Here is a 12,830-nt window from a genome sequence, read left to right on the forward strand (position 1 = left end):
GCTCCAGCAGTGAGGAGATATTCTTGCGGTAAGAGACGCAGACTGAACAGAGCAACATTTGTCCTGGAGCTTGCAGCTGCCCCGGATTGCTGCTGTGATTAGATGGATCTCTGAAATTAAAGTGCCAAATACAACAAGCAGCTGCAAAATTCAACACCCTACTGTAAATGTTTCTGGCCATGTTTCCTTTAGATCTTGATGGATGTTGTGTTATAGAGCATTCTTTTTAAAAAGCACACATATTGGCTTAAAACTTGCTTAAGTATGCTTTAAATAGAGAAAGTATGCTTTAAATAGGGAAAATAGAGAAGACAAAGAAATATACTTTATAGCAACAAGACATGTAGAGAGTTAGGTTTCAAACATGTTGCTTTATCATCACAAGTAACAAAATGGTCAAATCACATAGTTTAGAATATTAATAGTAAAACCGAAAATAATGTCAGTTCCTAAGGTTGGATCTCCCTCTCTGAGTGTGATAGAAATATTCCTCAATAACTTGTATACCCACCCTTTACTTTTATAAGTGCCTATAAGCTCTTTTGTGTCTTCGTTTTTCACCCAGGAACCAGTAACTAAACTGATGTTTATGTTTCTCTATCCTGTATGATCATGAGTATGGAGTCTAAAAAACTATAAAGCTGTTATTTTATCTAAATGAAAATATAAAATTTCCACATATTTATGTTATGGTTAACCACTTAAAATGTGGATTATCACAAGTACCAGAAGAACAGACGTGGAAGAAAACAGCACTGGCACAGCTTACTGCATGATTTACATATTTATATTGTTCAGTTTAAATGTAACATTTACTTCCCCATGTATCTTATCTTGAGCACTCCTGACTTTAACAACCATCATTAGCAATGTGCACTCATGGCTTCAATAGTTTAGCCATTTTCCTCCTCATTTAGGCAGCCAAACACCAAAAATGGATATAAATTACGCCACTGAATTGCTGTTGTAACATTATAACATCATGAGATCAGATTTAGGAACAAAAAAATCTTGCTCTGTTCCAAATTTTCCTAAAGTGTGCACCGGCTAAAGTAACTACTCAACTCAAATAATAAATAAAGTCAGTAAAAAGTAATATTGTAAAATCAGGCTTTGTTATATACCTTCACTTAAAGTAAAATGCAAGCATGTTCTAGATCATTACTGTTACTGTGATAAATGTTAGCAATTTGAAACAATACTAGGCCGTGCATGCAAAATGATTTAGCTTCTTGCATTCTCTAAGAAAGAGAAAAACGTGAGACCCAGATATTAGAAGAACTTTGGTTCAGTACTAAAGGCAGGTGTAGTGAGAAAGACAATTTCTTCCTGATAGCCACAAAGCTAACAGCAGATGTTAAAGTCAGGAAGAGCTGCAGTATGTACAGATAGGCATCAATGTAACCAACATAAACAGAGACAGAACACATCCAATTCCAAACACAGCCAGGCTAAAGAGCGCTTCACAAAAGTAGTGGGTTCATTTTCATCTGAATGTCTGAAAGTCTCTGTAAAATAAAGGTCCTATTTTTAAAAGCAGTACAAGTTTCTTCAGAAATGATGTTTATCCAGTTGTATAGTAGTAAGTTTGCAACCATTTATGGGCTTAAGGAAATTTTGCAGACTTCAGATTTGCACATTTAACAGAGGATAACTGAGGCAACACTACCAAGCCTTTGCTTTTTTTTTTTTTTTTTTCCTGAGAGTGGATCAACCAAACCACTCAGACAAAACACACACATATACATATCTCTTCATTAATCCTGATTTCTATTCACGTTTAACGCATACAGTCAAGGGTTTAAAAACTAAACTTTAAAATAAGAATATATTTCAGGTATTAAATAATTTCATATAAAAAAGGTAAAAGCTCCCTCCCCACCCCAAAATTCCAAATACATCTTTTAATATACACGTATTATTCCCCTTTCCTCACACAGAGGTCCATGCAGTACCTATTTATAATAATGGCAGAGTTTCTTTTTCTCACTAATTTGTATAACTGCTTACACGTAATTGCAAAGCGGCACAAACACGCAGAGAAGCTTATACTGTAGTTGATTTGGCTTGCTTTTTCATAGTGTGGTAATAACTTGGGTTAAAATGAGGAATAGTATTTTTAACATAGTCAGTCATTTTCATGTTATGGCCTGTCATGTTATGGTATTGGAGAAAAGCAGACAGTCAGCACACAGCTTCTAGTGCATGCCTCATCTACCACTCTCTGGTCAGTTTGGTGTTTTGGTCCCGTTTGGGTGGTGCTGGCGGTGGACCCCGCCGTAGCGTTGCATAGCCTGAGATACTGGCACCCGTGTAGCCTCCCTTTTTCTGCTGTCCCAGCAGCAGCTCTGGGGGAGGCGGTGGTAGTGCCATGTCGTCCATAGTGGCCACAGGGTCCATCTTTGCCGAGATGCGGGATGAAGTCAAGGAGCTGTGTCTAGACATGGACTTTCTCTTTAAAGTCCTGTTAAGGTCCTCAAGAAAGTTGGGTTGGATGGAGAGGTTGCCTTTGGGGGACGTGGGGGGCATCTGAGAGGTAAATGGGGTAAGAGGGATCTGTTGTGGCGGGGGTGAAAGGGCCAAGGGCTCGGGGGTTCCGCTGCTGCGGCGATGCATAGTCAGGGGAGGTGTTTTCCTCGAGGAGCTCTGCTTCCTTGCTGAAGTGTTGGAGAAAAGCTGTGGCTGGGGGTTTACTACAGCCACTTTGGGAGCTCCAGTATGCAACTCTACAGGTGGTGGAGGAGGCAGGAGCTCAGAGTCTGGAGGTGGAGGGGGGAAATCACAATCAGGAGGAGGAGAGGGAAAGTCTGAGTTGGGCTGGCGGGACTGACTGGATTTCCCCTGAAGAGCCAGTGGTAAGTTTGCCAAGTTGATCTTGCCTGGTTTCATTGATGCTCGGAAACTGATAGTGGAGTCCTTGGATGGTGAGCCAGTTGTAGAAGATGGAGTGGAGAATGAGCTAGGGGAAGGCTGGCTGGGCTGAGCAAACATGCTCACAAGGTCTTCCACTTTTTTTGACTCCTGGTACTCAACAGAGGAGTTGGACTTTATGCTGGAGTTTCTCTGTGGGGTTGGAGGAGGCCTCTTAACTGATGAACTGGTTGAAAGGTTAGAGGAGATGGAAGGGGATTTCTTCATGGGTGACCCTATCTTGGAAGAAGGGGGACTTGGATCAGGAGGTAGAGGTGGGGGTGGAGGAAAGTCTAGGCTACTTTCAGGAGGGGGCGGGGGGAACTCAGGAGACTGGGGCTGCCCTCCTGGCTGCCACTTGGGCTTGGTTTTTACCACTGGTGGAGACATGGGGCTTTTAGAACCATCTAGAGATCCAGGAAACTGGTTTGCAATCTGCTTAACCAGAGATGATGTTGGGGAGATGGCAGTAGATAAAGGTGGTGCTTTTGAGGGGAAGCTGTGCTGTTTGGGCAAGGTGGGTGGAGGCTGGTTTGGGCTCTGGCTACCAGAGAAGCTCTGCTGCTTCTTCATGGAGGTGGGTGGTGTTGGGGACAGAGGTGGACCTACAGGGGAGACAGGAGACATGCCATGTCCAGATGGTTTAGGAGCTGTCTGGGGAGGAAATCCTCCAGTGAATGTTTTAGGTGGGGCAAGAGGAGGCATTGGCACCTGTTGAGGCGGTGGGGGAGAGAAACACACTGGAGGTGGAGGCGGAGGAGGCTCTTCTTCTTGGCTGAGAGGAAAGTCGTAGTTCATATGGGGAAATTTCTGAGCCAGGAACTCTTGGAGGCCATTAGTGCTCAGGGGTGGAGGGCACGTAAATTGCTCTGGGGGTGGCGGGGGAGGCAAGATGCCATTGCTTTGCATGTGATCCAGGGGAGGAGGTAAGTGCTCTTCCTCAGGTGGTGGAGGAGGGATAAACTCTGGCTGAGGGCTTGGGGGGCCTAACTTGAGCACCGCCATGGCCGACCCTGGCATAGGCATCGACAGAGGAGGTGGTGGTGGGGCTGGAGGTGGGATGCTGGAACCTGCTGCTATATTGTTCAATACTGGTTTCACAGACTGAGGGGGAGGGGGTGGAGGCACTGTCTGTTGCTGCTGCTGTTGCATTGCTGCCACTAGAGGGGTCTGTTTGAAGTGATTAGGGGCCTGGGAGATGTTGTGAAGCCTCGCAATGGTGCTGTACTTGGTGAACTTGGTGGGTGTGGAGTGGCAGGTAGGGTTGGGCAGGGGAGGAGGAGGTGGAGGAGGAGGGGGTGAGGGTGAAGAAGGAGAAGACTGGGGTGACATGCTTGGATAGCTTCCATGGGGTAGGACAGATTGAGGCATCTGCGGCAGATGGGGAAGTTGGAGAGGGTAAGAAGCTCTACTAGGCTGTGCAGGTGGAGGCATATCCATTCTCATCTATGGAAGAAAAGAAAGTTTCAATAGATTAAAATCATTACTTACAGTGTCCATGTCCAGCTGTGCTCAGTATACATACAGAAGTTAACAGAACTGTTTAGAAGAAATAGGTATGGAATGAAGTAACGAATGTAAAAATAGTAAGAAGACAACAATTATTGACAGGGCATGAACGAGGGGGTGACAGCCATCCTGTAAATCACATTTGCTAGGATGAGATCAGCATGGCTGGACCTGTACATTTTGAATAACAAAATTTTTTACTTCTCTGTGTGACTAACATAACAAATATTAAGCACTTACAGAACAACAGTGTTGATTATTACCTTAGGGTGTACCTCTCTGAAGCACAATCCCATTCTTGCAAACACACATAATTCTTTGTTAATACACCACATTGCACTCAAGCTACACTTTACTGCATTAATCCTACAATATTACACTAGTGCTTTGTGGGAATCCATTAAAAGTTAACACAAGCCACTAACACCAGTCTCTCACACCACATCCCAATTAGGCTGCATTCACCAAAACACACAAGGAGTAAACAACTATAGAGTACTAACAGAGTGGTTAGTGGCCTCTAAGTTAGGTGAGGATAAGAGAAAACACTAGTGTTATGAGGGTTTTCACACCCTAACCTTAATCCCCACCAGTGCAAAAGGGCATGGCCTTGCGAGACTTGAATTTTGCACCCTAAGAGAGGAGAGGAGAAGAGCACAGAAAATCAGCAGTCACCCACAGTGCACTGGCCTATCTGCATTTGAGGTACCAGTGTATCATAGTACTTCATAAGACTGATGAGCATGCTAATCTCTAACCTCTGAAAGCTGCTTCAGCCAAACACAAAGCAAATATGTATGTGATCATGAGCAGCAGAGCTAATTAATGCAATTGAGCTGACAAGCAGCTTATTGTACAACAGTGATATTAATCTAACAGTGTTTCAGCACTACACTCATTCAATGTACAGTTGTTTCACTGTATCATAGTGTAACAAACATAATGTAACAAACCTGAATAAGCTAATAAGGTTAATGGAAAATTCTATGTTAATCAGAGCTGGAAGTGGTAAGCTGATGAATAATCACTTGAGCATTTGGATATGGGGATAAGGCCAGCACAAGTCCATGTTGGTTTACCACGTTACTATAATATTCCAACAAAACAAAAACAGAGAGCATTAGACAATAAGGCTATGATCAAGTCATTTTTCACAGGACAGATACAGGGTGAGACAGACTAAATGGAAGACAGGAGCAGATGATGGGGGTAAACAGCTAATGTTAACTTGTTTTAGGGCACCTTTGATTCCTCTGCCTGGTTGCCTCTCTTCCAGGCCTCAGAGAAGATGGAGCTGACCACACTCTGAGAGCGAACATGTCCAGAGGAAGTGGTCTCTGACACGCCACTGTCCGAATAGTTGGACTGGGATTCTGCAGAAAAAGAATTGAGATTCAGTGTGAATTAGAGGTGTGCATCAGGACTGGGATCATGTGGGACCAAACAAAAACATTGCAGGATGGAGCAAGTGTTCCAATATAAAGCTTGCAGAACAAAGAAAGACCATACTGATAAACGTGCAGGTGTACTGGACGCGGTGTGTGGTGCACCTGGACTTCACTGATTCACTGAGTAAATTGTTCATTTGTTCATTCATCTTCAGTAACTGCTTTATCATGGTCAGGGTAGCTGTAGTTTAAATTACTTGTGTATTTTGGGAAACGGTACCCACTAAGTTCATTAGAAAATATGGCAGGCAGGTACAAAAAAAAAAAAAAAACTTTGGGTGTGTTTGGGATTGGTCAAGCACACACATCTAGTGTGAATCATCTCTGGGCCATAGACAGACTTAGCATTCATAAGTTCATGAGACACTATGTCCTCATACATATTAAAGGGATACTATATTCTCTCCTTACCCTTTTTACACTGCTTAATTTATCATTTTAAGGGGAAATAAAATTAATAAAATAAAAATTGCACAAAACAACAAAGTCCTGTTCTCAGGAATTTAATTCCACTGTGACTTCAAATCACCTGTCACAATCTGAGCTCACCTGGCAGACTGGATGAGCTGGAACCAGACTTCATGCTGGAGCTGGAAAGAGATGACCAGTCATGGGCTGCTTCAGTGCGCTTCATAGCCTCCTGGTAGTTCAAATACAGCTGCTTTCCATACTACATAAAACAACACAGATCATGTGAGATACTTGTACCAAAAGTAAAAGGCCAAACTGCCTCATGTCACATCCATAAACAAGCTGATACCTTGGCAATACGTATTCCATTGACCCACTGATGTAGAGTTCTGACATCTTCACAGCACAGGTACTTGATGTACTGAGACTTCTTCTGAATCTGAGGGTGCTGAAAAAGAAAACCAGCATATAATGGAACTGAATGGAAAACTCTACCAGCTTTAAATTCTTCCACATCACTCCAGGGGGCGGTACAAATCCATATTGTCATATAGGAGCATTTCTATCAAGTTTTTGGCTAAACATAATATTCATCTACCTAAAATAACATTATCTACAAAGACAAACCATGACTTTGAAATTAAGTAAAAGAAAACCTTAGCCAAATAAAGCCTTGAAAAGAGTTGTGGGACCAGAACCAAGTATTTTGAAAATGTTTTTTTTTAGCATCACTTTTTATTTTTAGGTCTCCAGGAGAGCTTTACAATAAAGAAGGTCTAATGCTGTAAAGAGTCGAAATTCAGGGAAATGTGATAAAAGGTGAGGCATGGCAGGCATTTGGTCATTTTATTTTTCATAAAAAAAAAAAAAAAACGCCAGCTCAAGATAAGCTCTTCTACAGTATAAGATCATTCAAACGTTTCATTTAATTTCTTCCATGGATAACGACATGAAACTCTGGAGCCAAAGCCCAAACTTCAAAGCACAGTGTACTGTGTCTTCATACATCAATATACATGCACAGAATTGCTTACTACTTATTATGATCCTGCTTGACATCTTAGTGTTAACAGCACACACACACAGCGTTCACATTATTAGTAACACCTACTTGATTTCTGTATCCTGACAGCTTTTTATACCTTGTATGGTCAGGTTTGAATTTTGGCACCTTGATTACACTGAGTTTGCAGACTGAAGTTTAGACTTCAGTGAGCCCTCTGTATATTAAAGTGAAAAACTGGGATCAGTTTTTATTACACTTATTTCATGAGTGATTTGGTTTTGGTACTTGACCAAAGGCAGGTTTTAGTTGGATATTAAAGCTGCACTTTTGTAAATGCTTTTCTAAATTCCGTTTATGCGAGCATTTGCAAATGCAGGTTAAGCACTGTCTCAGTCTATTTATTATTAAGCCTCCTCTTAGACTGTTTATTTTGTGATGTGTTGAAGAGGAGTCGTTAGACTTATGCCTAAGGGTTGAGTGTACAGACAACATAATGAGATCACTGCTTTATTTACTTTTTGATGACAGTTTTAGATTCTCGCTGCTGTAGCTAATCTTCTCATGTACAACACAGACCAAAGTCAGACAAATTTTCATGCTTTAGTTTGATTTATTTACACTGCCAGCCAAAATAAAATGCTATATTGAATATTTATTTTAATCGTCTTACAGACATTTTGATAAAGGCTCATTTAGTTTGAGCTCAACCAGTTTAGGAACTTTACAGAAACTGTTTACATATACTGTATGTATATATGAATTTATATACACATGACAATAAGCAGTCAGAACCTGCCCTGTTGTTAGGTTCAGTCATGAAAGATGCAACTGGAAACACAAATGGTGCACTTGTGCCTAATACAGTGACCACTGAGTATTACAGAAAGCACTGGCACTTGTATTGTAACATTTAACACTTGTATTGAAATTTAGTACCTTGAGGGCCATGCAGTAGTCAGTGGGAGCCTTGTACTTGCTACGGTAATCTCGCCCCAGATACACGTTCACATGATCCAGCTGTAGGAAGCATGCCAGTTCTCGAGAAGTCTGTAGTGGATGACGTGGAGGGAAAAGTACAGAGAACTTAAACAAGTTGCAAAACAGTGAAACTGAGCTTTAAATGGTAAATGGATATTGCTTACAAAAGGTTATTGTTCACCCAGAATGGGGATTTCTACATGAGAGTGTAGGTGATACTTTTAGATTTCAGGAACCACTGTATAGTTTAGATTACTTAAGTGTAATGCAGACTGGCTTGGCTCCAAACCAGAATTGGGACAATTTAACATGATCATGTCTGGGTTAACATGGAGTTAGAGCAAATGTTCAGCAGCTGTTTAGCCTAAAGCAAAGATCTGATTTCTCTATCTCTATTTGCTTATAAACACATTGTACTGTATATCTATCCATACTCAAATCTACTGTGGAATTATTGGCATGCTTCATGAAAAAATAATATATTTAAAATATATGTATTTGTACTTCTAATACAATGCTTTGAAAAAGTATTTGCCCCTTTTTGTTCTCCATTTTATTGCTTATTTGTCATATTAGACAAAAGGAACCTGAGAAAATAATTCTTTAAAGCTCTTTCCATTTTTAAAACTCTAGCACAACCTTATCCAACATCAGTATTACTAATGAGAAGATCATCCAGGTACTGTTAAGCAACTGCAAGATGAATAGTGATGGTTCCTTTGCCTAGCAGTGGTTGCCTTGCTACTATGTCATGAATGCCATTTCAGCTCAGTCACCCTGAACTTTTATTCCCTCACTTTTTCTGGAATTTCTTTTAACTGTTCCATAATGAGCTCAAATAAAAGTTGTACTGCAAGAAGTGCTGTCTGTCTGTGTTCAATGAGCTGAATCTTATTATCTATTAAATTTGGTTCATTTGTTGACCAAGTACATTGGTGATATTGATATCGGGTATCTTTCCTGAGATGCCTTGGTAAAGAATAATCTGATTTGTATTCAGTTATGCTCTGTTTGTTTATAATTAGATTTTATCTTAACATCTGAAACCATACAGTGTGACAAATAAGCAGTAATAGTAGAAAGCGGTACTTTTTCACAGCACTGTATTTTGAGCATAAGGGGACACAGTATAGTTTTGGAGAGAGTATGTTACAGGAAAAGCTCAGCGTTATTCCCTCCAGGGGTAGGCTTCACTCAATATTAATTGGAGTGCCGATAATTTAGAAATTTGTTTCCTGCAGGAACAAATCTTACTACTTAAGGGAACTTTTTATGCTTGAAAGAATGTTATTAAAACAAGACTATATTCCATCCTCATATGTCTAAAAGGGTGAGAACATGTTCTTTTCTTGATTGTTGATGTAGATGAAAAGGATTTATGGTAGATGAGCATATTATGACAACTTGACAATAGACTTCGATCATAAAGCCCCACCCCATTATTAAATATTAAATATTTGTCTTTCTAGTAATGCTGCTTCAGCGTTCACTGTCACATAGCATTTAAAAGCACTCTAAGCACAGTGTACTCACAGTGGAATCAATATGAATAACTGCGACTGACAGACATGTTTGTGTCAGTACACTGATGTGTTTGTTTGTGTGTTATGAGGGCTGTGTGGCTGATGCCACAGAGAGAACGACAGATGGAGAAATAAAGAGTGAAAAAAAAGAGCTGAGCGAGAACTGACCTTGGCTTTGCCCTTTGGCACGTAGTAGAGTCCGGAGGCTCGTAAAAGGAAATAGCGCTTCTTCCAGGACTTCTTACCATCTTCTTTTAGCCAGAGCACTCCCTCCATCTCAGGCACGCTGATTGAGCTTCCACAAAAACACTCCTGCAGACCCACAAAAACACACACACACACACACACACAGTTTCACCTACAGCATCTACAATACTGATCTCTGACCTATATAACTCAATGTGTCTTCACGAGATGCAAGGGGTAGGTTTGGGGGCCAGGAAATAAATAACTTTACAGCATCCCTCACCTCCAGCAGAGCTTCTTTATTCCTGTCAGTCATCTCGCATGTCTCCTTTCGGCCCAGCAAATAGTTCTGACAAAGTAGAAGAGGTTAAATAAGGTCAACGTATAAAATGAGCAAAACAACACTTCCACATTGTTCCTCAACTAAACAAAAACACTTCCAGATTTTTATTCACCTCAGGAAGCCAAAAGTCAGATGCTGGAAATATGTGAAAACAGGAAGAAAAAAAAAAGACCGCAAGCCTGATGGAGCAACACAGAACCTGACGACAAGCCAGATAAGACTGTCTGACCTTGTACAGCCTCTGAGAACGGGTGGGTCCTATGAGCTCTCAGCCAGACTCAAACTCACTCAAACTGTGCATTTACACCAGACTGACCCTAGGTGACTTCTATCCAGCACAACCAAATGCTTTAATAATTACACTCTGGGGCAAAAAATAGGCCAAGGTTCTTTTAACACAAAAAGTGTTGCAGTTCATTCAAACTTAGGACCCACTTCATATTAACACGCATAACACAGCTTCTTGTCAGCCTGTCTATGATCTGTGGGAGGTAATTAAAAGTGAATGTAACAACAATGACATGTTGACATGTTCAGGTCTACAAGACCTTAAGTTTACCCCAAAGACTGGGGCATGTTGCGTCAGTCTTTAGTTGTTTGTTAACATTTTAATCATTGCTCAATTTTAAATACTACATTTTGATTCTTGGCCCATTGCTTTTGCGCTAGAGTTTACATAAAACATATGTTCATTAGTTATTAGTGTTGTAACAGTAATGCATTATGAGCAACCGAGAGTTTGATGTAAGAGCTAACGCCCAACTAAGTGTCCCGATATAGGAAAATAATAGATGTTAAGTGAAATTAACATCTAATTGTCCTGATATATGAAAATAATAGAGGTTAAGTTAATAAATTTGCTGATATTGCTCAGTCATAACTGAACAATATAAAATATCAAACTCTATATATAAAACATAATAAAACTATAAACTCTAAATATAAAACATTTTGTTTGTAGCTAGTTTCTTGTTCCCCCATACCTACAGACTAACATTAACATAAATACAATGCCATTTCATTCTTTATTTTTGTTTAGCTGTGTGATAGTGATGCGTAAACATAGCTTGATGTAATGGCTACACTCCAAATGCTTATATAGTAAGCTATCAGGGTTACAGATTTATAACTTTTAAACTTTAAATCCACTCCTATTAATGCTCATCTGCCAGTCACTGAGAAACTGGTATTTTATGTGGCCCACGGTATTACAAACTGTAAACTATTTTTACAGTATTTTTAATCATATCAGCCACAATCTGAACCCAGACTGAATCTGAAATTTGACTGCATCTAGTGTGATGCAGCCTGTGTGAACACATACTACAGACTACAGACACTGTGGTGCTCCTGAACAGGTGAACAGCTCTGGTGCCGAAGTGAAAATCAGCCCCTCTCACCTGCGGGTTCTTGAAGAGAGCGTACTTCTCAATGCGTTCAATGAACATAAGTCTGTTGGTGCTGTCTCGGGTCCAGTTCAGCAGGTTCTCCACCAAGTTCTCATGGTCCTCAAAGATTCGCTCTGGAGAAAGGTAGAAATATGTGATGAGAAGAGAACGAGGATAATCAGAATCAGCAGTATGATCAATTTGGACAAGCCAGATTAATGCTCTCATCATTAAAATGCTCATTACTAAATTACATTTTCCTTAAAGAGTATTTGGTGCTAATGTGTAAGAAATTGCACTTCATGTAGCAGTCTGTGCCCTCGGGTAGAACCTGTTAATGAGATACTGCCTCCCACACGAGATCCCAGAACCTGACAGTGACATTTAGTGCAGTTAGCACTCCAGGCACTCACTTCTCTCAAGACTACAGCACTAGACCTCCAACTCCCTCATCAATCACTTACATCACTTACACACACCCATATCGTTCTAATGCCACTCACACTCCCCACATCACTCACCTGCAACATACACCCACCCCAAATCACTCTACTTACACACCCCAAATCCCTCCTCAGATATACATACACACTCCTTCTTCTTAGCCATAGCTTGAGCTCTCAAGTAGGTTTCAGCTGAAATCCAGGAGACACACAGGCCTCTGTGGAAATCGAGTCAAAGACCTTACATAACAAATTTTAAACTATAGACAAACTATAAAACCCACAAAAGGACAAGACTCAAAAATTGTGCCTGGGGTCAAAAACGTTGAGACAAAAAGAAAACTGTAAATCCAAAAGCCAAATAATCTCCTCGATAAGGAAGTAAAGCTGCAGATCAACTAAAAATAGAAAATGAAAATGGTTAAATCCCAAATCTGAGGGATTACTGCAGGCAATCCATTAAAACCTTATTTGCTGTTTACACTCCTGATCCTAATACTAATAATAATGTGGGTCTCGTGCAAGTGAAACTGAAGTTCCACCTGAATACACTCTTCAAAACAAACAAGCTATAACACACAATACCAGCTGGAGAAACTAGAAGTTCAGGCTTACTGATAGTTTGTAAATCTGATTATAAGAAGAGAATATATTGCAGTTCTTGTGAGCAAATGGAATAAAGTTT

The 12,830-nt window shown here is 40.5% G+C and overlaps 1 protein-coding gene across 3 annotated transcripts in view; it reads right to left on the minus strand.

Annotated features, from left to right (window-relative positions):
• Positions 1 to 769: 769 nt before the first annotated feature.
• The window catches only part of raph1a (Ras association (RalGDS/AF-6) and pleckstrin homology domains 1a), a 65,300-nt gene continuing 53,239 nt past the window's right edge, over positions 770 to 12,830 (minus strand). For 2 of the 3 annotated variants that reach the window (XM_053234528.1, XM_026912910.3), the window contains 8 exons: positions 11,715 to 11,836; positions 10,255 to 10,320; positions 9,954 to 10,097; positions 8,221 to 8,331; positions 6,628 to 6,726; positions 6,417 to 6,537; positions 5,662 to 5,792; positions 770 to 4,356 (listed from right to left, as the gene is read on the minus strand). In XM_053234528.1, coding sequence (XP_053090503.1) covers positions 2,215 to 4,356; positions 5,662 to 5,792; positions 6,417 to 6,537; positions 6,628 to 6,726; positions 8,221 to 8,331; positions 9,954 to 10,097; positions 10,255 to 10,320; positions 11,715 to 11,836 — 2,936 coding nt within the window. In that variant the 3' untranslated portion in view covers positions 770 to 2,214. Of the gene's footprint in view, positions 4,357 to 4,997; positions 5,053 to 5,661; positions 5,793 to 6,416; positions 6,538 to 6,627; positions 6,727 to 8,220; positions 8,332 to 9,953; positions 10,098 to 10,254; positions 10,321 to 11,714; positions 11,837 to 12,830 lie in introns of all 3 variants that reach the window. The other variant, XM_053234529.1, reaches the window with a different exon arrangement.

Source organism: Pangasianodon hypophthalmus, chromosome 5, assembly GCF_027358585.1.
Source record: "Pangasianodon hypophthalmus isolate fPanHyp1 chromosome 5, fPanHyp1.pri, whole genome shotgun sequence".
In the NCBI taxonomy this organism is placed as follows: Eukaryota; Metazoa; Chordata; class Actinopteri; order Siluriformes; family Pangasiidae; genus Pangasianodon; species Pangasianodon hypophthalmus.